The sequence below is a fragment of the Emys orbicularis genome, chromosome 5, assembly GCF_028017835.1.
Source record: "Emys orbicularis isolate rEmyOrb1 chromosome 5, rEmyOrb1.hap1, whole genome shotgun sequence".
NCBI lineage: Eukaryota > Metazoa > Chordata > Testudines > Emydidae > Emys > Emys orbicularis.
Window position 1 is genome coordinate 72,455,290 of NC_088687.1, and position 25,777 is coordinate 72,481,066.

A 25,777-nucleotide genomic window follows, 5' to 3' on the forward strand; every position below is an offset into this window, starting at 1 on the left:
ATGCTTTGGCTTCATATTTTGGAAATATTTGTTTTTTAAATATCAAACTATTTTTTTCAGTCACTGAGAGGACATAGTACCATTTACACACTTTTCTGTCAGAAATTCTGGCTTGTAAATGAAGTCCCTGTGGAAAATGTGGAAAGGGTCACAGCTATACTACTAATTTCAGTTCAGATTTACAATACTGTCATAGAATCATTGTACAGAAGTGGCATCTCACACTCCAAGGGCCAAGCAATGACCTCAACATGCACTCACAACTGCTACTGATTTCAATGGTAGTTGAATACATATTTTAGAACAGGACTCAGAAACTTTTGTTTTACACAAGATTAATACTTTTCACTGCACACTATTTCAATCCCCCGAAGGCAGTTCAGTTATGCTGGAGAGCTATGAAACTTCCAGCTCCATTGCCTCAGCTGCAAACAAGAAATAAAAGAAACCATTTACATGTATTAGATAGCACTAAACAAATGTATTGATTAGGAAATATTTGGTAGGAGAATAAAAACAAAAGGTGAGGACCTTCCTCCTAGAGAGGAGTTTACCATTTCATTACACATGATGCCATTTCTTCTGAAAAGAAACATTTGGTCAACTAAGCAACCACCACCACTGACCAGTGAACAGGCTTACAAATGTTATAAGACTTGTTGTGCTATAGGAACCTTCAGAGTGATGCTCCCATTCTATCCCAAATCATAAAATGTGAATGGCATTCAGAAAAAATGTACTTAATTTCAATGTGTGATTTAGTATCATTACCATTTCCCCACCTCTTCATAGAAGTTATGAAAAAAAGTTCTATAATGAATCCACCACGCATTTCCTCATTTGGCATCATATATGCAGGCTTTAGTTAACTGACCAATGTACATATTACATTACAACCTTACATTCTAGAGTTTACTATTTAACTTATACATGATTATTTTACTGTTTTGATTAAAAAGTGCTAACTCATGAAAGCATCATCTTGATTACACACCTCAGAATCTTCATCAGCCAAGTTTATTTTTCCCTCCATTCAAGTCATTTTATAAGTACTGTTGTGGAATTTAAATTAGAAGCTGCAAGCCTCCATCTACAACTAGAATATGCCCTGTAATATAGGGAGACTCCAGAAGAAAGACAACAGCTTGTGCAACTTCATCAGGCTCTCCAAATCTTCCAAGAGGAATAGTTTTCTTCAACTGATCTTCTTTCAAATGTGCAGTCATCTCTGTGTGAACAAAGCCTAAGAGAAAAAAAATGTTTGTGACATAAAATGTAAGCAGAATTGATGAGAGTAACTGTAGAAGTCTGGAAGAAATCCTAGTATGATACAGTGGCTCTGTAAGATCCTTGAGTCCTATCCTTATCCAACGTAAAGTAAGTTTATGAAAAAACGTAACAGTTATTTCACTGAGAATCAATCCAACCTCAGTACAAATACATTTTGTGTGTGTGTGTGTGTGTGTGTACACACTCACACACTATTACTCCTGAGGGCATTCTGTGCCAAAAAATTAAAAATTCTGCGCACCATATTTTAAAATTTTGCAAGTTTTATTTGTCAATAAATAAATGCAGAGGCTCCAGCATGGCAGTGGGGAGCACATGCCACTGGCTGCACGAAGGTTAGAGATCACCCTGCAGCCCCCCATCACCACCCACCCTTGAGACACGGACTCAGCGGTGAGGCTGCACCCTACTCTGACCCAACACAAGGCCTGGACCTGCCCCAGAAAATCCCTAGAGCTCTGAAAATGGCCAGGCGCACCAAGTGTGGGGCAGGCAGGCTCAACCAGGCAGGATCCAAGTGTGGGGTGAGAGGGTTCTGTGTGGGATGATCTCAGTGGGGGGTCTAGATGTGGGGGGATCTGGATTCACAGAGGTTCGTTGGGGGGCTTCCAAGTGAAGATGGTTGGATCTCAGCGGAGGGGTCTGGGTACAGCTAGTTGGGGTCAGGGGCATCAGGGTATGGATGTGGGGACTCAGGGTGGTGCAAGGAGGTGGGGCTCATCAGTATGGGGGTTTGAGTGCAGGGAGCTCAATGGGGGGTGGTCTGGGGGTGGGGGCGGGGGTCTGGAGGCAGGGGGTCTGGGTGCAGGGCGTTGAGGTTCAGTGGGGTGGAGTTCAGATATGGAGGGTTAGGGAGGTTTTGGGTGTATGGGGTGAAGCTTGGCGGGGGTGTCTGGGTATGGGAGATTCAGATGCACGAGAGTTGGGTACATGGGGGAGCAGCTCCCCATACAGTGATCCCTCACGCGCAACTGAGGAGCTATGGGGGCAGGAAGCAGGGGAGGTTTCTGGCGGTGGGTCTGACACAGCCCCAGCCACTCCTTGCAGGGGAATAAGTCCAGTCCTCTCCTGCCTCCAGCCTAGCCGGACTAGCAGCTGATCCCAGCTCATGGTAGGAGCCATTGGCTGAGGTGTCCCCAGCCCCACGTTGATTTACCTCTCGGCCGGCTGCTCCAATATACCTGCATTGCTAGGGAGTAGTGCGTGACTGCTCTTGCAGCTTCCCTGTCAGAAAATCATTTTTCTGTGGGGAAGCAAAGAAATTTGTGGGGCATGAATTCTGCACCTGCACAGTGGCGCAGTATTTCCCCAGGAGTAATATATATGTATTTGTATGCATGCACACACACACCCTCCTGCAACAGCAATCAACATATATTAGAGTGGTTTGATGTCAATGGAAACCTGTAATAACTTAATCATATCAGGTTTTTCACAATAAAGAGAGATTTCAGAAGCTGATCCTCGAAAACACATTATGTATAGTGAGACACGCTGCCCCATATTCATCATTGTGGTATAATTATGATATAGTTATGACACAATTATGATGCATCTTGTGCAAAATGTGTCATGTGAGGTGTGTATGGAAAGGTTTAATTTGCTGAATATGATTATCCTATTTGTATGCATGTATCATTTTTGAATCTAGAGTTACAAATATTGACTATGTATTTGTATTTCGAATGTGTTTACTCCTGGGTAACACCCAAAGGTTTGTTTGCATTCAGGCTAGCCAGCACATCATGAATGGCCCATCAGCAAAGACAATGGGCCAGGGAAAACGCTCGTCCTCACCTAGGGACGCTTCAACTAGTCTATGAATAATGGCTGCTATGACTATGCGAGGCATGCAAGAGCATGCAACCAGACCATATAATACTGAACTCAATTTTGGTACCTGTATTTTTCCACAAATTGGGCTGGGAACCTGATTTGGAAAAAAGGGGTTCCTGACGTACAGAGAAACTATGTAAAGGTGGGGAGTGACATCATGACTTGTCTTTACTCCCCCACAGCTCAACATCTGAAAGAACCTCCAAAAGACAAAGGACTCGGAATGGGGGAGGAGACCCCAAGCTGCAAAGCAGATGCAACTTGTGCCTCAAGAATTTGCAAGCCTGCTTGTATCATCAGTCAGGGTGAGATTTGCTGATTCAAATCTATCTAGTTTGTATAAGACTTAGATTGCGATTTTGTTTGATTTCCTAGGTAACTTGCTTTGATCTGTTTGCTATCACTTAAAATCTATCTTTCTGTAGTTAATAAACTTGTTTTAGGTTTTATTTTAACCAGTGTGTTTTTAAGTGAACTGTCAGTGAATCTTGGCTCTGTTAGCAAGGGCTGTTGCATATCTTCCCCACACTGAGGGGGAAGCGGACTAATTTAATGAGCTTGCACTGTACAGAGAGGTACAGGGATACATGGGGATGGTGGAGGGGGTAGCTGAGTGGGGGCACAGAGACATAAGAACAGGGGGGAGGGGGCGCAGGGCAGTGTTCCCTCTAATTTTTCCCACCCATGTGCGGAATGAATTTTGTTATGTGCACCAATACAGAGGTGATGTGTCACACATCACCTCCATCTTGGTACACCTAACAAAATTAATGCTGCAGGGTGGACTGAGGAGTTTGGAGTGTGGGAAGGGGCTCAGAGCTTCGGTGTGGGGGGGTGAGGGCTCCAGCTGGGATTGCGTGCTCTGGGGTGGTGCTGAGGGGGTTGGAGTGCAGTGGGGCTCCCCGGGGCTACGGTGGGGAGAGAGAGGATTCCCCCACCAGCTCTTTCCCCCCCAAAGCAGCAGCTGGGCTGGGGGCGAGAGGTGCCGCTCCCCTGACCACGGCAGGTCCAGGGCTGGGCTGGGGGAGGGGTGCTGCAGCAGGTCCAGGACTTGGGGAGAGGTAGCTCTGGGATGGGTGGGGAGGGGAGGATGTCTGATTAGGGGTAGATGGACATGTGGACAGAGGATGTAAGGACACATGAGGATGGGGCAGATGTGCCTGACTGAATGGGAGAGGCTAGGGGTCAGCCAGAGTCTGCATGGGGGGGAAACTCCCTAACAATCCCTCCCCAAAAAAACCTGGTGGGAAAAATATGGAACAATACCCAACTACTGTCCAAGTTCACAACCGGGCTCCTTCCCAGTAATTACTTCCCTCTACCTCAGCTCCTCTGTTACCCCTGACACCCCCCCCCCCGCCCCCGCCCCAAGCCTTTGCACTGCTTCTGAGGAGTGCAGGAAATACGGTTCTGCACTGTAGTTTAAATGAATCATTACTCTAAGTTATGTATTAATATGCCTAGTAAGGAATCTATTTGTCTAAAAACGTTTCCTGAATCTTTTTTGTTGTCTGTATTGTTACAGACATACTTGCTGACAGGTATTTTGAAATAAATTACCAAAATAATTGAAACTGGTGTAATTATAGTGTGTTATTTTGACAAATAAAAAATGACAAATTTGGCAGAATTTTAAAGTATTGCGTGCAGAATTTTTAATTTGGCACATACTGCATATACTCGTTCATTAGCCCGTTCATTTATAAGCCGACCCCCCAAGATGGATAGGTAAAAATGGCAAAAAACAAACAAACAAAAACTGTATAACCCTTTCATAAGCCGACCCTGTATTTCAAGGGTTGGCAAACTTTAGCTCCCGGCCCGCCAGGGTAAGCCACGAGGGGGCCGAGACGTTTTATTTAGGTGTAGCGTTCACAGGCATGAAGCCCCTCAGCTCCCCATGGCCCCGGTTCACCGTTCCCAGCCAACGGGAGCTGTAGGAAGCGGAGCGGGCCGAGGGACATGCTGGCCACCACTTCCCGCAGCTCCCATTGGCTGGGAACGGCAAACCGCTCTGTGCCTGCGAACACTCCAGGTAAACAAAACGACAATGTATTAAGATATTCAATTCAATAGAGCTTAAAATAGTCAAATTTTGGGGTAGACCCCTTGATAAGCCAACCCCAGCTCTTTAATGCTTTACTTTTTTACCAACAAAATTCAGCTTATGAACGAGTACATATGGTAATTTAATTTTTGGTGCATAATTCCCTCAGGAGTAATTATCAAAAGGTATAAAAAGTAGAGGTAAAGTGGGCTACCTCTAAGTAAACCCACACAAAGAAGTTTATAAATATCCTAACTGAAATGAATGTTATAGTTACTATACAAATTTTATTCAGAAGAGCTTCTAGAAAAAACCATGTGCGGCTGGAAAGGTTTTAAACCTTTTGTTTATTTCTTAATGTTGAAATGGCAAATCCCTTTTGTGAAACACATATTTGCAAATACTTTAGCTAAATGCAAAGCTCCCATATCATTGCTATGTAAATGGTAAAATGTTTTGTGTACCAACATGGAATCTAATGACTTTGCTAAACTAATTACTATTCTGAGAAGCCATTTAAGTATAGAATATTTATATAATTATTTTTTCCCATTAAATTACTGGCATTGCTCAAGCAACTCTCTCATCCATCTTAGGAAGACAAGAATCACCACCTTTTTGACATGATCATATTTTGGGGGGGAAACCCAATGACTTTTTAAATAATTATGTAAGCTTAGACTATAAGAATTATTTAACTAACTTAAAATCTGTAAACAGTTATAACACGAACAGGAATCAGGGTGGATAAAAATCAATGATTTAAAAAAAAATTAAAAAATATTTAAATCTTTTTTTTTGACAAAATGCTTTGAGGAAAAAACCTATCTAAAGATAGTTTTAATTAAGATACATTATAGCTCAAAGATATCTCATCACAGAATAGGAATTATAAATTCTAATTCTATAGTATGAGACAATATATTCATGTAATGTTTAAGAAAAGTTTTGTAAATGAGTTCCAATAGTTCATGGATTAGGGACCCAATCTCATGGAGTTCCAGGGGATTCTGTATAGATTATTTAGGTTAATCTTTCTGTCTACCCAATGGGACTCAGTGCTCAGTCTAGAAGATACCATCAGAGATGCTTAGTTTTGCAGTTCTCAAACTGTGGATTTGTGTCTCCAGAGATAACAGCAAAAATGTTTTTAAACAAATAAATGAGGTGAGAAATAACAGACCTCAACGCTATCGTCCCTCTGCAAATTTGTGTACACAGAATCAATCCCTTACCTCTCCCTAAAAGTGCAACGTTTCAAAAAGTTCAATGAATAGAAGATTGTTGAGGGTAGAATAGATCTGGACAAGGAGAAGTCTGGAGATAAATGTGAGAAGGGAGGGACAGGCAGTAGAAACAAAAGTGAAACTGTTTGAGCAGCATATTCCAGAAGTCTTGAGGTCTTTCTGAGTGTAGCCTTCATTGATTTGAGATCTACCATACCATTCTCTCACTAGAAGGGAAAACCTATAATGGCAGCAGGCCATAAAAGAGAGCCAGGTTGGGAATATTTTAATGAAGCTCCTCTACCTGTGGGTAAGACAGGCATGCATGCAAAATGTAAACAGTGCAACAAAGAAATGCAAGGCCTGGTCGCCTGAATGAAACCATATCAAGAGAAGTGTTCCTTCTCAGGAGGAAGCTACGTTGAAGATGATGAAAGGAACATGTCTGAACATGCAGGATCTTCAGGTTGATAAACTTTTTTGTTTCATACTTCTTTCTTAAGGACTGCCTGTCTTCCTTCTGGACGATTCTTGAATTCTTATGTGTGAGCAATAATATAGTAGTTACTCTAGATGCAGTTGTGATAAAAAATAAATAGCTGAAATAGGCAGATCTTCCTTTTACAATTTCACCTTTTAAGTAGTACTGAGCGTCAGTGAATGCAACGAGTAATACTAAATGAGCAGTATGGTAATAATAATTAAATAACTGCATTGACTTATTTTGTTTAGGAGAATCCATCCTCAACATACAGGATTCTGAAGACTATCCGCTTTCAAGAGCACCATCATTTTCTATAGTTTCAGAGTTATCTGCCAATAATAATGTTTCAGTCACGTCTTGTATGTCACATAGCCACAGTATATCACCTGTAGCAAAAAGAAAAAAAAAAATCTCCATCATCCAGAAACAACTATAGATAACTTTGTGATAAGAACCAGCAGATTTCAAAAAGAGGTAATTGATGAAAAAATTGCCCCATTTGCTTATGCAACAAACTCTCCTTTCCGTATGATTGAGAACTCATACTTCATTAACACGGTTCAGTCATTAAGACCAGGATATAGTCTACCCAACAGAGCAGATGTCGCAGGCAAATTGTTGGATAAAGTATATGAAAGAGAAATTGAGCAGTGTGCAAAAGGTCTAGAGGGTGAAATTGTTAACGTGAATCTTGATAGGTGGAGCTATGTCCACAACGATCCTGTTGTATGTGCTTGTGTGACAACAGAAGAAGGGAATGTCTTCCTTACAGAAACAATTGATACATCAGGAAATGCACACACAGCAGAATACTTACAAGAAGTAGCAGTAAAAGCTATAACAAACTGTGAAAAAAAATTTGAATGTCTAGTATGCAGCTTGGTCACAGACTATGTTGCAAATGTATCCAAGATGAGAAGAAATTATTTAGAAGTGAGTACCAAGCTAATAACATACGGTTGCAGTACTCATTTGATGCACCTCCTAGCTCAAGACTTCAGTGTTCCAGAAATAAAGGCTAATGTTGAAATTGCAAAATACTTCTGCAACAACCCACTTTGCAGCAGCTGCTCTGAAAAAAGTGGGAGGAACCAAGCTAGCTCTCTCACAAGACATGTGATGGAACTCAGTAGTGGACTGTTTTGAGTACTATATCAAGAACTGGCCTAATCTGATGACAGTTGGTGAACAAAATTGTGAAAAAAACAGATGGCACTGTCACAGCCAAAGTTCTCAACATTGGTCTTAAGAGAAATGTTGAACACATGCTGAGTACCCTGAAGCCTATTTCTGTAGTCTTGAAAGGAAATAGCTGTTTTATTGCTGACTCTGTTGAAATTTGGAAGGAACTGAGTGAAAAGAGAAATATGCAATGACAGAATTAAATTACAAGCATTAAAAAAACCAGTGAATGGGACAAGCACTATATTCTCAATATGCGGTACCAGGGTCAAACCTTAACTGCTGAAGAAGAGGAGTTGGCTATGACATGGACATCCAGCAATCATCCCTCCATAATGCCAACTATAATAAACTTCAGAGCTAAGGGTGAACCATTCAAGAAATATATGTTTGCTGACAATGTTTTAAAGAAAGTCACACCAGTGAACTGGTGGAAGTCACTTAAGCACTTGGATTCAGAGACAGTTGAAGTGATAATCTCACTTTTAACAGCAATAGCTTCTTCTGCCGGTGTAGAAAGAATATTTTCTTCCTTTGGACTAATTCATTCCAAATTGAGAAATCGTTTGGGACCTGAAAAAGCAGGAAAGCTTGTTTTTCTTTTTCAGATTATGAACAGGAAAATGAATTTATAGAATATCAGGGTTGGAAGGGACCTCAGGAGGTCATCTAGTCCAACCCCCTGCTCAAAGCAGGACCAATCCCCAGACAGAATTTTACTCCAGTTCCCTAAAGGCCCCCTCAGGGATTGAACTCACAACCCTGGGAAGGTGAAGACGACTGAGTTAGATGCAGAAGCCAATATTTTAAGTTTCTCATGTTGACCTGTCTGACATAGTCAATTTAATTTTTTTTTTTTTTTTTAAATATTTACCGTATATACTCGATCACAAGCCAGTTCGTTTATAAGCCGACCCCCCCCCCCCCCAGATGGATAAGTGTAGCGAGGCGGTGGGCTACCCCACAGCCCTGCTGAGGGCCGAACCTCCCCTACTACCAACGTGGGCGGAGCCACCGGGTCCCGCGCCCGCCCCTCCGAGGTCACGGCCCCGACCCGGAAGTATAAAAGCCCGCCTGCAGAGCTCAGTGGAGCCCAGGCCGGCAGAGAGAGCAGACGTCCCTGGTCGAGCTCCCGCTTGGGAGACAGCCGCAGGCCGCGAGCAGCCTGCTGACTCACTGGGCCGGTCGAGCCTACCTCTCGCCAGGTACCCCGAGGAGGACTGGCCAAGCCTGCCCCGGGCCAGGTACCCCGAGGAGGACTGGCCAAGCCTGCCCCGGGCCAGGTACCCCGAGGAGGAGCCGAGCCTGCCCTGTGCCAGCTACCCCGAGGAGGACTGGCCAAGCCTGCCCCGTGCCAGCTACCCCGAAGAGGACGAGCCAAGCCTGCCCCGTGCCAGCTACCCCGAGGAGGAGCCGAGCCTGCCCTTCGCTACCTACCCAGAGGAGCCAATGCTGGTGGAGAGCACCGACGACATCAAGACGACCCAGGTACCATACGAGGGGGAGTGTGGAAGTAGCCCGGGGGCAGCCGACCCCAGTCTGGCTGCTGCACTGCCAGAGCCGATGTCAGTGTGTTGCGGCCAGGATCCCCACTGACAGCAGCGAACGTCCGTCGCTGCTAGGGCCCCGGGCTGGGACGCAGAGGAGTGGGAGGGCCTGCGTCCCCCCTGCCACCCACTCCTTGGGTGGCAGACTCCCCCTTTTTCCCTGGCCTAGAGCGGCTAGGTGCCGGCTTGACTATTGGATTATTGCCACGCCTTGACCTAGGGCCTGGACTGCCACAAACGGACCCCGCCCCTGTTTAAGGGCCTGGGTATTTGCTTGACTACTTGATTATTGCCCCGCCCTGACCTAGGGCCTGGGCTGCCACAAACGGACCCAGCCCCTGCTTAAGGGCCTGGGTATTTGCTTGACTATTGGATTATTGCCACGCCCTGACCTAGGGCCCGGGGCTGCCACAAACGGACCCAGCCCCTGCTTAAGGGCCTGGGTACTTGCTTGACTATTGGATTATTGCCACGCCCTGACCTAGGGCCTGGGCTGCCACAAACGGACCCAGCCCCTGCCTAAGGGCCTGGGTATTTGCTTGACTATTGGTTTGCTGCCCCGCCCTGACCTAGGGCCTGGGCTGCCACAAACTCCGACCCAGCCCCTGCTTAAGGGCCTGGGTGTTTGCCTGACTGTGTGATTGCTGCCCCACCCTGATTGAGGGCTCGGGGCTCTTTTCTGACTGTAGCGAGGCGGTGGGCTACCCCACAGCCCCGCTGAGGGCCGAACCGCGGCCCAAAACTACTACAATAAGTAAAAATGGAAAATTTTTATAACCCATTCATAAGCCGACCCTATAATTCAGGGGTCAGCAAACTTTGGCTTCCGGGCCATCAGGATAAGCCGCTGGTGGGCCGAGATGTTTGTTTACCTCGAGCATCCGCAGGCACAGAGGTAAACCTAAGTAAACAAAGTGTCCCGGCGTGCCAGCTGCTTACCCTGACAGGCCGGGACAGCAACTGGTGGGGAAATTTGGGGGGGGGGGGGGAGAAGCTGGGAGTCAGGGGAGTAACCCCTGTGACCACTCCCCACATGACCCCATCCCTAGCCCGGGACTCCCACACTCTCCCCATCCCATCCCTTCCCACCTTATCTGGGGAGGGCCAAGGGAGGATGTCTCTGACCTGGCTGGAGCTGCTTAATTTGCTGAATATGATTATCCTATTTGTATGCATGTATCATTTTTGTATCTAGAGTTACAAATATTGACTATGTATTTGTATTTCAAATGTGTTTACTCCTGGGTAACACCCAAAGGTTTGTTTGCATTCAGGCTAGCCAGCACATCATGAATGGCCCATCAGCAAAGACAATGGGCCAGGGAAAACGCTTGTCCTCACCTAGGGTGAGAAAATTTCAGAAAATGGACTGAATAAAAGAAAAAAAAAGTTAATTTTAACTTTTAAAGTTATCTGATGCTTTTGCCATCCAAGAAGAACAAAGGCACTTAGAGAAATGTTGCATAGTCATTAAGCAGACTGCATATTCAGGAGCTAAAGGTGTCACCTAATCTAACCCTGAAAGCAGGGTGCCAATGAAAGAGACAGCAACAAACTTTGAATCTAAACATGTCTGAAAGAGGCTTACTGTCCTATAATTTCATGGAAATAGGGAGATATAAAAAAATAAACCACCCCTCTGAAATGAGAGCCCCTCACGCACATCCTCTCTACCCTGCTTAAAAACAGCAAGCATTACACAATTCATCCAGTCCACCTCTACAAGCAAGCTGCCACAGCAGCTAAAAAACACAGAAGACTCAAAAAGAAACCCAACCCAAGAAAACCTCCTCAAGATTTCAACTATGGTGAGATAAAGTTAACTAAGACACTGCCAAAGGATTAGATTTTAAACTATTTTATTTTACTGGAATAGTGAAATGCAATAACTTAAAATATTAATAGTTTCTCTTGATATTCACCAAAAGGTTAAACTGTGTATTCTTGGAGAAGAAATGGGGCTAAACATCGGTAAATAAACAGTGGGATTTAATTGGATACAAGATTTTTAACTGGCCAGTCTCAAGACAGCTCCTTAAATGGTTTCTTCTAAGTAAGTGATTTAAATATTTTCTTGGATTTCATGGAATTTAGTGAAAATTGCTTACTCTGCCCAATGATAGCATGTTTCGGTTATCAATGATTTTTATTATATATGAATATAGATAGATAGACAGACACACCCACCCACCCCCCAAACAGGATACACCTGCTCTTGAAATTATTTTGTAAAGAACACAAACATTCTTTGTTCTCTAAGGATAGACTAAGTCTGGTTTCATAATAATTTTGGGAAATAGGGCCTTAGTTTCAGTTTATAAAGAGAAAAAAGCGCCACACCAAAGGCGAGTCCACTCTCAGGCCTGGTCTACGCTAGGTGTTTATGTCGAATTTAGCGCCGTTACATCGAATTAACCCTGCACCCGTCCACACCACGAGGCTATTTAGTTCGACATAGAGGTCTCTTAAATTCGACTTCTGTACTCCTCCCCAACGAGGGGAGTAGCGCTAAATTCGACATGGCCATATCGAATTAGGCTTGGTGTGGATGGAAATCGACGCTAATAGCTCCGGGAGCTATCCCACAGTGCACCACTCTGTTGACGCTCTGGACAGCAGTCCGAGCTCGGATGCTCTGACCAGCCACTCAGGAAAAGCCCCGGGAAAATTTGAATTCCTTTTCCTGTCTGGGCAGTTTGAATCTCATTTCCTGTTTAGACATCGTGGCGAGCTCAGCAGCACTGGCAATGATGCATAGCTCTCCAGCAGAGATGGCCGTGCAATCCCAGAATAGAAAGAGGGCCCCAGCATGGACTGATCGGGAAGTCTTGGATCTGATCGCTGTGTGGGGCGATGAGTCCGTGCTTTCCGAGCTGCGCTCCAAAAGACTGAATGCAAAGATCTACGAGAAGATCTCTAAAGCCATGGCAGAGAGAGGATACAGCCAGGATGCAACGCAGTGCCGCGTGAAAATCAAGGAGCTGAGACAAGGCTACCAGAAGACCAAAGAGGCAAACGGACGATCCGGATCCCAGCCCCACACATCCCGTTTCTACGAGGCACTGCATTCCATCCTAGGTGCGGCTGCCACCACTACCCCACCACTGATCGTGGACTCTGAGGATGGGATATTGTCCACGGCCGGTTCCTCGGACATGTTAGCGGACGGGGAAGATGAGGAAGGAGATGAGGAGGACGAGGCAGTCGATAGCGCTTACCAAGCTGATTTTCCCGACAGCCAAGATCTCTTCCTCACCCTTACAGAGATCCCCTACCAACCGTCCCCAGCATTTAACCCGGACACAGATTCAGGGGAAGGATCAAGCAGTAAGTGTTTTAAACATCTAAACATTTATTTTTAACAGAACTGGAATATTAACAATAAGAACAATGTGTTTTTCATGATTTGTTTGCCCTAGGCGCTTAACTATTCAGTCCCAACTATTTAAAAAAAATCTAACAATGTCCGGTTTTGCATGATTCTGCTGCCCAAGCCGCTCCACTCTTTAGTCCCTGCCAGTGCAGCTATATTAAAATGCGGTCTATATGTCCGGGGATAGAGCTGAAATCCTCCAGGGACATCTCGAGGAAGCTCTCCTGGAAGTAATTGGAAAGCCTGTTCATCAGGTTCCTGGGGAGAGCGGCCTTATTGGGTCCTCCGAAGTAGGAGACGTTTCCGCGCCAGGAGATCCTCAAGTACTCCGGGATCATAGCCTTGCACAGCATGGCGGCATACGGCCCTGGTCTTTGCAGGCTTTCCCGAAGCATTCGCTCTTTATCGCTGTCTGAGATCCTCATGATTGTGATGTCGCTCATGATGACCTGCTTTGAATTAGGTAGGGGACTGTTAGTATTGGGACTGCTTGCCCGTTCCTTTACAGAATGTAACCGCCGGTTTACAGCCACGCGGTGGAGGCGGGAGAGGGGTAGCATACAGGAATCTTTCCCTGGGATAGCCGCGAGGGGGTGGGACAGGGGCAGAGTTCATGCTTGGCCGATTGCTGGCAGCGGAAACTGGCATTGCTTTCAACGTGAAAGGAGGCCAGTGCTACTATTAAAGTTTTAAGCAGCCACAAGTCTACGGCTTACCATGTCTGCCTGCTACAGAAATTCCGGTGTCCTGCCCCGCTTCCCAGATCGGCAGTGCAAGACCCCAGGCACTGAAGGCGAGGTCCGAAAATTCGACCTCGTCCTGAGTGCGCATGTGATAGGTGCAGTGCATGGTCTTGTTCACAGAGAAAGACTATGTTCTTTGTTCACAACTACATTTATCTTTCGGAGGAATTCACTACCTTTTTCTCATTCCCACAGCCACATCTGCGACTGTCTCCCAACCCAGCCTGGCATCACACTCCCAGAGGCTAGCGCACATTAGGCGGAGGAAGAAGAAGACGCGAGAGGACATGTTCTCAGAACTAATGGGCTGCTCCCGAGCCCAGGCAGCACAGCAGAACCAGTGGAGGGAGAATTTGTCCCAAATGCACCGGACACACATGGAACGTGAGGAGAGGTGGCGGCAGGAAGACCAGCAGGCGACTCAAACGCTGCTTGGACTTATGAGGGAGCAAACAGACACGCTCCGGCGCCTTGTTGATGTTCTGCAGGAACGGAGGCAGGAGGACAGAGCCCCGCTGCAGTCTATCAGTAACCGCCCTCCCCCGCCACCAAGTCCCATATCCCCCTCGCCCAAAGTCCAAAGAAGGAGGGGCGGCAGAGTCCGTGAAAACTCTCACTCCACCCCTGCAGACTGCTCAAGCACCAGAAGGCTGTCATTCCCCAAAATTTGAAAAGTCCTTTCCTTCCCGCCTCACCCAAGCCCCCGTCCAAGTTTCACCCCCCAGTTTCATGTGTGGTTGTTAATAAAAAATATGTTTCTGTTCATTACTGTTTCCATCATGTTCTTTTGGAGGAGAGTCTGTCTGAAGGGGGGAAGGGGCTTGGTAATTGGACAGGACAGTCACCTTTAGCAGGGTACAGAGGCGGGGGCAGGTCCAGCAGGAGGGCACATACACAGTGCAGTGACTAGTTACCCTGGTCAGTCTGGGAGGTGGTTTTCATGTTCTGGGGGGGGGGGGGGGGGTTGCTCTGTGACTTTGTGGCAGGGGAGGGCAGTTACAGATCTTATGCAGCAGTCCTTTTCCTGGATCACAGAGCCACGCAGCAGGGGATCTGTAACCCTCCTCCCCCTGCCATAAAGTCACATAGCCCCCACATACACGCAGTCCCGCTCAGGAGGGCTGGCAGGCTCCGTTGAAACAACCAGTCCACCACTGCGAATCCTGTCATTCCTGGAGTTTAGAAGCATCCTTTGCATCAGTACACTACACCCGCTCCCCACCACAGTCTGCGTCCCAAGTTTAAAACATTCCCGCGAAAACAGTAATAAAGACAACGGTGTTCATTAACAAAATAAAACTGATTTTATTTTTTTGGAAGGGGGTATGTAACTGGAGAGGATAGTCAACATTAACTGGGTAAAGAAACGGGGACAGGTTCAGCTTCTCTGTACACAAACTGAAAAGTCACTGGTAACCGTGCTCACTCTGGAACCTAGCTTTCAAAGCCTCCCGGATGCACAGCGCGTCCCGCTGGGCTCTTCTAATCGCCCGGCTGTCTGGCTGGGCGTAATCAGAAGCCAGGCTATTTGCCTCAACCTCCCACCCCGCCATAAAGGTCTCCCCCTTGCTCTCACAGAGATTGTGGAGCACACAGCAAGCTGCTATAACAATGGGGATATTGGTTTCGCTGAGATCACAGCGAGTCAGTAAGCTTCTCCATCTCCCCTTGAGACGGCCAAAAGCACACTCCACCACCATTCTGCACTTGCTCAGCCGGTAGTTGAACAGTTCTTTTTCAGTGTCCAAGGCGCCAGTATAGGGCTTCATGAGCCAGGGCATTAGCGGGTAGGCTGGGTCCCCGAGGATCACTGTAGGCATCTCCACATCCCCAAGAGTTATTTTGTGGTCCGGGAAGTAAATACCTTCCTGCAGCCGTCTAAACAGACCAGAGTTCCTGAAGACGCGAGCGTCATGAACCTTGCCCGGCCATCCGACGTTGATGTTGGTAAAACGTCCCCTGTGGTCCACCAGTGCTTGCAGCACCATTGAAAAGTAGCCCTTTCGGTTGATGTACTGGCTGGCCTGGTGCTCCGGTCCCAGGATAGGGATGTGAGTTCCATCTATAGCCCCACCGCAGTTTGGGAATCCCATCGCGGCGAAGCCATCTATGATGACCTCCACGTTTCCCAGGGTCACTACCTTTGAGAGCAGTACCTTAACGATTGCGTTGGCTACTTGCATCACAACAACCCCCACGGTAGATTTGCCCACGCCAAAGTGGTTCGCGACTGACCGGTAGCTGTCTGGCGTTGCAAGCTTCCAGAGGGCTATGGCCACTCGCTTCTGGACAGTCAGGGCTGCTCGCATCCGGGTGTCATTGCGCTTCAGGGCAGGGGACAGCAACTCACAAAGTTCAAGGAAAGTCCCCTTCCGCATGCGAAAGTTTCGCAGCCACTGGGATTCATCCCAGACCTGCAGCACTATGCGGTCCCACCAGTCCGTGCTTGTTTCCCGTGCCCAGAATCGCCGTTCCACAACGGCTCTCCTCCACATGACCCATTGTCACCGTGATGTCCTCGGCGCTGGGTCCCGTGCTTTCTGACAGGCCTGTGCTACTCTCAGACTTCAGGCCCTCACCGCGGTGCCGTAGCCTCCTCGCCTGGTTTATCTGCATCTGCCTCTGGTAAAGGTGGATGATAAGCTGCGAGGCGTTGACAACGGCCACAACTGCAGCGATGGTCGCAGCGGGATCCATGCTCGCAGTGCTGTGGCGTCCGCGCTGTCACTGACCAGAAAAGTGCGCGATCTGATTTCCCGCCGGCGCTTTCAGGGAGGGAGGGAGGCCGGTAGTGACGGACGGATGACGACAATTACCCAAAAGCACCCTCGACACATTTTTTTTACCCAGAAGGCATTGGCGGCTCGACCCAGAATTCCAATGGGCAGCGGGGACTGCGGGAACTGTGGGATAGCTGCCCACAGTGCACCGCTTCCAATGTCGACGCTTTCCCCGTTAGTGTGGACTCACCAAGTCGAATTACTGTCCTTAGTGTGGACACACACGTTCGACTTTGCAATATCGATTCCACATATTCGATTTAAGTGAAATCCAACTACCCTCATAGTGTAGACATACCCTCAGAGACGTAACTCTGCTCAAAGCTCTCCAGAGAGAGACATACTTCCATTACAGTCTGTTCTGTAACCGGTTTATTAGTTGGGTTCTGTCACTTGTGTTGCTTTGTTTAATGTTTTCTTTTCCTTTCTTTAACAAAATAGCCAAGATCAATAGCTTGATTATTTTTCCTGATCTCAATTATGGTGTACCCAAAGGTATGTAAAGAATCTGACCTTGTAGTTGGCAATAAGAGAAAGAAATAGTAAGCCAGTTCTTACTAATTGTAGTTTCTCTAAACATTTTTAGTAATTTATAATAATATAATTACTTGGCATCCAACAATTTAAAATTACCCCTTTCTACCCCTACAACTATATGGCCCTTTAAGAAATTGAAAGATCAGTCCCATTAGGAAATAGTACAATACGCCCTCTCTCATCCATTTTCTTTTGTCTAATAAGAGTCTGAAACATTAAGGACAATGCAGATATAGAAAGGAATCTCCTATAAAAGAGAAATTCCTCCTCACACAGCATTTCTTAAATTTCCTTTTCTACACAGGGTTAGTTCACAGAAGCAAAGGATAAGCAAACAAAATTAAATTAGATATTCAAGAAGGAACACCCATTTACTCCCTTAAGCACATTCATATGCTTAAGGGAATGGGCTGAGTAATAAGATAGACAAAAAAATTTGTCTAAGAAAACTTTTAAAATAAAAGATTACCATTCTGTTTGGAAACTAGCCTAAAACCTGTTACTTAGTAGTGTTTTTCCATCAGTGTACTTTTATAAATAGTTTCTTACTTTCAGAGTACAATAAGCAAATAGTAAGCGCTTCTTTGTTCCAACCTTGCTGATCTATAACTGAAGTAATCACAAACAATGTACAGAGATTTAGTATCTTAATCATGAACTAACCTGGAGCAACCACGTTGACTCGAATTTTCTTTCTTGCTACTTCTTTAGCAAGAGAGCGTGAAAATCCAACTAACCCTGCTTTGCTGGCACTGTACACACTCTGACCAGAATTGCCCTTGAGTCCAACAATACTTCCTAAAACAAACAGAAGAGCAAACAGAGGCCAAATGACAGGCTAAATTTATTCTTTTACAACTTCAGTTGTGGCTTTACTGAAGTCAGAACTTTTAATCACTATCCTTTTAAATAACAGCAATGAGAGCTCGATATGCATGTTGCGTCCCCATCTGCAAGTTAGAACTAAAATCTTCCCTTGAATACATGCCTAACTATTGGAGAGACAGTTAAGATTACAACTAAAGTAATGAAAATAAGATTGCTTCCTGAATATTAACTTATCACTGACAGCAAATCTCTCAGCTATCTATGTACAGTTCATACAAATATGCACCAGAAAATTATAGTACTGGTAAGTCTGTGGCAAAGCTCCCTGAATAATACCCTCCTAGAGAGAAAAAAAGCCATGCCTTTCTCTATTTTGATTTTAATTAAGAATAACGCTTGCAATAATTGGCAGAAGTTACGGGAAGATTATAAAAGCATGATGAAATGCAGACTAAAGGTTTTATAAGGACTTTATCATGGACATGAGCTGTGTTTACATTCAGAGGTTGCTGAAAAAGTTTAAAAAGGAACAATGTGTTCACAAAAGAAAGGCTAAGAAAATAGTGACTCAATGAGTTTAATGAGAAAACACACGTGCATAAAGTTACTTGATTGTATAAGGGTTTGCAGGACTAGGAATAAAAAAAAGCTAACCACACACAAAATTCATCATAATTGAAAAAACACATAATACTCCTTCAGCCTTTCATAGTGTGTGTTACTTGTGGACTGCTTTAAAAAGGCACTGTAAATCTGCAATCTAGTCTTTTTTTAAAATTAAAAGTAATATAAAACATTACACCTGCCTTTGAATCCTCTTCCCAATTGTTATGGTTTAAAAAAAAAAAAAAAAACACACACACACTTTCCTAATTCTTTAACATATTCCTGTCTTTCACAAACAGAGAAATCTATCAGACTGTCCAGATGAAACAACCAAGCTAACTTTACACCAAATGCTATGAATAGTGACAGGTAAATACACTGGGGGAAAATAGAGGGGGGGGAAATATCTTATTTTTCAGTTGTAGGCATATTTGGTTTTCATCTTACAATTAGCTTCAAATGGGCACAGAGGTCTAATCATTTGAAGCGCATTCCAGGCTTGGATAATAACAATAGGCAGAATATTTTCAAAATGATGTGTGGAGAATTTATTATTTGATTATGCCCCTCTACAAGTAACTGGACCCAATGATAAAATATTAATTTCAGGACATTATGCATTTCCTACAATTGTGTTTCAATTTTGGATTCTTACTACACGTTTTTAGAGGTATACCTTTTAACATGAAATTTCTAAGACTGTGTCTAAGAAAGTCAATGAAATATAATTAACCACCTTCAACTTGCCTAAGGTGGAGACTCACCTATGTTAACAATAGCACCTCCCTGCTGTTGAAGCATATGCCTTACAGCAGCTTTGCATGTCAACATCGTTCCCAGAAGGTTAGTGTTAATTTGGGATACCATATCTTCAGATGTGGTTCTCAGCAACAAGCCATCCCTGTCAAAAAAAAAAAAAAAAAAAAAAAAAACCACCCTGAAAAATTGGTTTAAGTCATCCCGGTCAAATTCCGTTGACGAGAATGAAGTTACACCAGGGAAGAATTTGACCCTACATATACTAGCACTGTTCTTGATAACACTGAAAAATTATGCACAGGAATAAGACATAAGGCCCGCATCAGCCATTTTGCTGATAGTATATGACAAGCGGTCAAATGTTCTAGCTCAGAGGACTGTCAAACACTAATTTCTAATGGATCAATTTATTTTTGGCCATGAAGAGACCGGAAATTATATATATTTGTACTGGAGTTTCACTTCCATTGAAAATAATATATCTTTGAGTACAACAGAAAAACAAGGAGAGTGAAGTAATATGTTTTACTGGGCCAACTTCTGTTGAAGAGAAAAACAAGCTTTCGAATTTACGCAGAGCTATTCTTCAGGTCTAGGAAGTGGACTTGGAGGGTATATCCTCACAGCAATTAGACACCCACAGCTGACCCATGTCAGCTGACTCAGGCTCACAAGGCCATAAAATTGTGGTATAGCTTGAGCCTGAGCTCTGGGACACTAGGGAGGGTCCTAAAGCTCAGGCTCCACACGAAGCCCTAATGTGTATTTTATTTTTTACAGACCCACAGGCCAGCTGCAGGTATTTAATTGCAGTGTAGACATATCCTTAGTGTAGCAGCTAAAACACAAAGTGGAACATATTAACTACTTACGCTAAACAACACATATTTCATGGGATTATTAAAGGAGAAATAGCCCCTTAGCACTTCTCAGTGGTGCTAGTAAAATCCATGTCTTACCAGTACGGGGGAGGGAAAGGGGGGCACCAACTAAGTGGGGGCACGTGACCTCCGCATGTGACTCCTCACCGACCCGCCTCCAGCCCGGGGCTCCTATGCTCTCACTGTCCCCTCCCCATATCCATCCCATGTTATCTGGGGCGGGTGGTGGGGGGTTTACGGGGTTCTGTCCTCCTCCTGCTGTGCCGGAGACAGGGCTAGGAAGGGGGGGGCGGTATAGCGGCCGGAAGAGCTGCCAGCATTCCGCTTCTTTCTCTGCTGCTGCCCCTCCCAGTGGGGAAAGGAGCAGAACTCCCAGCTGCATCTCCATCCTTCCTCATACTACAGCAGCAGCCCTCCTGAGATAGGGCTGGGGGCGGTACAGTCACCGGAGGAACTGCTAGCATTCTGCTCCTTTCCCTGCTGCCCCTCCCAGCATGGAAGTGAGCAGAACCGCCAGCCTCGCGCCCCCCCCCCCCAGCCCTCTCCTCTGGCAAGGTTGCTGCTGTGTCTTTCTGGTACACCGTACTGGCTATAAATGGCTTGCTAGTACAGTGTACTGGCCTACTTGCACTGCTGGCCCCTCTCAAGTCGTGTGGGGGAGGGAAGGGTTACACATTGTTGTAATAAGCCATAAATTCAGTGTCTTTATTCAGTCCATGTTTTTTGGTGTCTAGCAAAGTTATGAATTTATGCTCCCAAGCTCATCTTTTGAAAGTGTTGTGCAGGTTTCCTTTGACAATGAGAACTGAGAGGTCATACCTAAAGTAACTGCCTTGTGAAAATTGTTCACCCACAGGTGATATGGTGTTTTTGTCTTATTTTTTCTGTGAGAGTTCATTTGAGAGCATAGTGATTATCTTGTTTCACTCCCACAGTTGTTATTGGGATATTTAGTGCATGTACAAGATCCATGGATCTTGAAAAATGTGTTGCGGAGGATGTTGATCATCATAGCAGTAATTATGTCTACAGGTTTTGCATCTGTTGTTCTGGCTACAACAACACTGACCACAATATACACAGTCTTCAGATACACTTCAATTCATTTTTAGAGCCATTAACAATGTGTTTACTTTTGCAATTATTCTCTCAGTATATTTAGTACCTTTCAACAAGAATGCATACCCTACTCTTACTTTCAACATAAAACTAACCTGTTGACTCCAGCAGCATTAACCAAGTAATTAACATGACCTAAATTCTTCTCCACCTCCTCAAGTGTATTTTGGACATCTTGTTCCATGGCTATATCACAGCTAAGTGCCATATGACCTGCTGTATTGAAATGAAGTTGCATTAGGGTAATAGTAAATATAAATAGCAAAATAATAGTAAAAACAGATGTTGAACTAGTTCTAACTTAAGAAATCTGCTCCACCTCAAAGGAGAGTTAAATGAGGACACGTTTCAAGAAGTCTGCTGATTAGTTACAACACTTTCTTGTGTTTTGAATTTTTTGGCCCTTTTCAAGTTTGGAATCAATGTGGTCTAGAACAGTTTGAGGTCTAGGCTGGCTGGAAGCCAAGAATTGCCAAGTTTTAACACCGTTTCTGTCACCAACTCACATGACCGTGGACGACTGCCTTAATCTCAAGTTACCCTATCTGTAAAAGGGTGTCTGTAACAATTATTTACTTACCACCTTCCTGGTAGGAGTGTTATGAAGATTATATATTTGGGGGGAAAAGTAAAGTGCTGTGTGAACTGCTCTTAAATGCAAAAATATTGTTATAAAATATTATAACTATAAAATTCCCGAAAGAATAGATGGTTCTTAAATGCTGCTTGGAATTTACACACTTTTCCTAACTGAAAAAATGGTATTGGCAGATAACACAAACCCTGCCAGTGTCAGGCCCTAGATTTCATGGCTTATGTTTCAAAACAGTAATGCACACTACTATGCTCAGAAATAGTTTAAATGCACTTTATAATTAATACACAAAATTCACTGGACATTCATTTTGAAAACTACACAAATTTAAAAACAAAATAGACCATCTTGCTTCCAGTGACGTTAATGAGAACTTTTCCATTGACAATCATGAGAACAGACCCAGGCCATTATTCACACTATTTCAGATAGTAAATCCTCCATCTGCTTTGCTATATGTGGCTTAATTCTCAAATAGATGCTCCGCCTTTTACTTTCACCTGCATTTGTGAATATGCTCAGTTTAGATATATTAATATATTACTCTTACCAGTTACCTAACAGTGGACAGGGCATGAATAAACAGTAACAAAGCAATATACATACCCCCAAGGTGAGTCACAGTAGTTTGAGCTACTTCCAGATTTCTAGCAATAATAGCCAAGCGGTATCCTTTCCATGCCAGCAGTTGTGCAACAGCTTTTCCAATTCCTCGGGATCCTCCAAAAATGGCACAAACTTTGGCCATCTCCAAAGAATAATTCACAAACAGCAAATAAATCTACAATCAACAGTGACGGGCACCACATATTTTAGGAACTGGTCCTTTATGATGCCAATTATCTTCCATTCCCACTGAAGTCAATACAGCACTCTATCGTATCAGATTGTTTCAGTGTTACTGTATTCATACCGAGTTTATTTAAACTTTATCAAACAGCTGAACTAACCACTATTAGCTGTGTGTTAAGGCGGAATATCTTCAGTTGAGAAATAAGTGTACTAAAATTTCTGAATTACAGATAATCTTCAATTTTGCAGTCAGATAATCATGAACTACAAATTCACTATTATTTTAAGAGTGTGATAAAGTTTGCAGGCAATATAATTATAAAAAGATAATTATATACCTGCTCAAGTCAGTGCTTATAATTCAGTCTTTTCAAAGCCAACTCAAGAACTAAATGTGATTACGGTATTAGCACTTCTGATATTAAAGCCACTCAGTCTTTTGACCTTGGCCTCAAAACTCATCCCAAGCATCTCTATGACACCATAACATACCCTATTTTTATTAGTAACACTTACTGTGTTTACATTGCCACTAACCGAACAGTATTTTGTTAATTGCTTCTGCTTTTAAATAAAAAGCTTGTTTAATCAGTTGAAATGATGCTTGAGCAGGTATGTACCTAACTTCAAGCCAAAACCTTGTGCCTTAGTAAAGACAGAATAAGGGTGCTAGAATTTGTCACTTTGCCATTATAATGTTGCTTCCTGTGGGAGAGGTGAAGGTAGAAAAGAGGCCTAGTTTCTTTTCTGCTGGTTATGGAAAGAATGCCAAAGGTATCTTTTCAGTTAACTGCCATGTTACGTCAAGGGAAATTATGAACATAGGTTTTTAACATGAAAATATTCTGGAACTACATAGACTCCACTTAGCAGTTTTATACAATCTGTTGGGAGATTTCTAAATCTGATAATACCCTTTAAGAAAAATAAATAGTCAGTCCACAAAGGACCATCACAACTGGCAGTTTCAACAGAGAGTAGCCCAGAAGTGAATCAATAATATTTTATAGGTCATTCCCCCTTACTGAATCACTGCACTTTGTCTTTTACCACAAGGTCAAGGTTGGTATTCTCACCTTTGAGACACTACAGAACCCCCATCTTTCCAGACATTTGTTTTATACCACAGCACCTTTTATCAAAGGATTTCAAAATGCTTTGCCAACTCTAGGCCATCATGGAACTACTCACATGAAAAAGGCCTGTTGGATTGGATCCTAGGGAGAAAAATCTATCCCTGTAGTGGTACTGAGACTAGTGAAGGGGCAGAGTCTTGCACCTTTTCTACTACTGGGGCTGCTGGGGCCATTTTGGCTTCTAGTCAAAGTTTGAACAGCACTAATATCTGCTCAGACACCGAGGTTGGATGCAGCAGCTGCTATACACCATTTCAGTCCCAGGACACAACAATGTCTCAGCCATGCCTTCTCCTTCCAGTGATGTTTCCACATCACTGTTCTCCCATGCCCACGCGGGGTGACTTGTTCTCCTGAAAGCAACAGAGAGTCCTGTGGCACCTTTAAGACTAACACATGTATTGGAGCATAAGCTTTCCTGGGTGAATACCCACTTTGTCAGACACATGCGTATTCACCCACGAAAGCTTATGCTCCAATACATCTGTTAGTCTTAAAGGTGCCCCAGGACTCTGTTGCTTTTTACAGATCCAGACTAACACGGCTACCCCTCTGATACTTGTTCTCCTGAGTTTCACACCTTGGGAATGAACGGGACTGTTAACTCTTCATGCAAGGAGGCCCACAGGCTTGCAGGGCTCCTCCATGTGCACACCCGCCCTGCAGGGGCAGCGTGGGGAGAACACTAGGGGGCTCGGCCCGGAACAGCGAACACCCAGAGGCGCTCGGACAACTCCCAGGAGTCGCTTTCAGCCTCGGCTCCAGGTGACTGTAGCGCAGCCTCCCGCGGACCCCCTCCACCTGCCGGAGCTTCACGCGAGCGGCGCAGACCCTACCCGGCAGAGAGCGGGCGGCCAGTCTGGCAGGCAGCGCCCCCGGGGCGTTCACCCACCCCCGCTCCCCAGCTCCGCCTGCGCCTCCCGCCAGCCTCCCCTAGGGAGAGTAGCAGTTGGCGAACCCGCCTCGGGGCCAGGTTTCAGCGTGGCAACCGGCTCCCTGAGGCGGAGCAAGCGTTGGAGCCTCGTGCTCCCCCCCACCGCAAGCGCCCTTGGCCTCGCGCTATTTCAGGCGCTTGTCACAGTGGCGCAGCTACACTCGGGGTTCAGCAGTAACCGGTTACCACGGAGACCACGCCGAGCTCTGTAGCACTCGTCTGCATTCCTCCCGCTACCTCGCTTGGAAAAACGCGCGCGCGCAGCCCTTCCTTCGTTGTGGCGCATGAGCGGAGACTGCACCGCCTCTCATAAAACGCTATGCAGATCCTGCCAGAGACTACCGGTCCCAGCATGCAATGCGGCCAGGCTGCTCGGGCTGCAGATAGAGTGCCTGTAGCTGCCGGCATTATTAGGAAGCAGTGCATGCTAGAACTTGTAGTAGGAGTGCCCAGGTGAAGCTCCGGCTGCTGCTGCGCGGGCTCGCAGACCGAAGACGCCCTGCCGCACAGGATATTTGCGTTGGACTAGGAATAATCTTCCAGTAATTAAACACCACCCAAAGCCTCACGGCAGCCCCCCAGACACCTTGCCCCAGCTGCCATCTCACAACCCAGGCTTCGTCAGTTTTATCACGTGCGATAAAGCCCCAGGTGGTTCTAGGGGATCACAAATTGAATAGGAGTCAATACCGTGATGCAGCTGTGAAAACAGCAGCTATTCTGGGCTCTCACCGTCCCTTCAAGCCCTACATTTCTATGATTATTTTATGAGAATCTTTTTCATTTTAAACAAAAATTGGTAATGCTAAGCTCAATCAATACATCATGCAGATTTTTTTTTACTACTACATTTTAGGTGATTTTTATTTGTCTTCTGGTTACTGAGCCTTTCAGGTGCATTCATGTCATGTTCTCGAGCTTCTCTCTACAACTGTGAGGACCAGAAATTCATTTTTAAACAAAAGCTGAGCGTCTCGCCTACTCCATTGCCTCCAGGAGCCAGATCTTTAAGAAAAACAGCACGTATCATGAGATTGTGAAATCACAAGAGTTGCCAACATTGAGTAAATCTAGTCCTCAGA

At 45.0% G+C, this 25,777-nt stretch overlaps 1 protein-coding gene across 2 annotated transcripts; it reads right to left on the minus strand.

Moving 5' to 3' along the window:
* Window positions 1-867: 867 nt before the first annotated feature.
* CBR4 (carbonyl reductase 4) lies at window positions 868-24,971 on the minus strand. Of its 2 annotated transcripts, XM_065405328.1 has the most exons (6): window positions 24,882-24,971; window positions 22,440-22,581; window positions 21,334-21,454; window positions 19,244-19,380; window positions 17,709-17,843; window positions 868-1,243 (listed from the first exon to the last, which is right to left on the minus strand). In XM_065405328.1, the coding sequence occupies exons 1-6, from the start codon at window positions 24,918-24,920 to the stop codon at window positions 1,065-1,067; spliced, it is 753 nt and encodes a 250-aa protein (XP_065261400.1). In that variant the 5' UTR covers window positions 24,921-24,971; the 3' UTR covers window positions 868-1,064. The 2 variants fall into 2 exon arrangements, with proteins under 2 accessions (XP_065261400.1, XP_065261401.1); XM_065405329.1 differs by lacking the exon at window positions 17,709-17,843.
* Between the last annotated feature and the right edge of the window lie 806 nt (window positions 24,972-25,777).

Excerpts from the sequence above, each read along its gene's own strand:
- CBR4 (XM_065405328.1), bottom strand. The coding sequence starts at position 24,920 with ATGCAGACGAGTGCTACAGAGCTCGGCGTGGTCTCCGTG. Across the intron at positions 21,455-22,439 it reads TACTGTGACTCACCTTGGGG|CAGGTCATATGGCACTTAGC; the intron begins GTATGTATATTG and ends ATTTCAATACAG. Across the intron at positions 17,844-19,243 it reads AGGTGCTATTGTTAACATAG|GAAGTATTGTTGGACTCAAG; the intron begins GTGAGTCTCCAC and ends TGTTTGTTTTAG.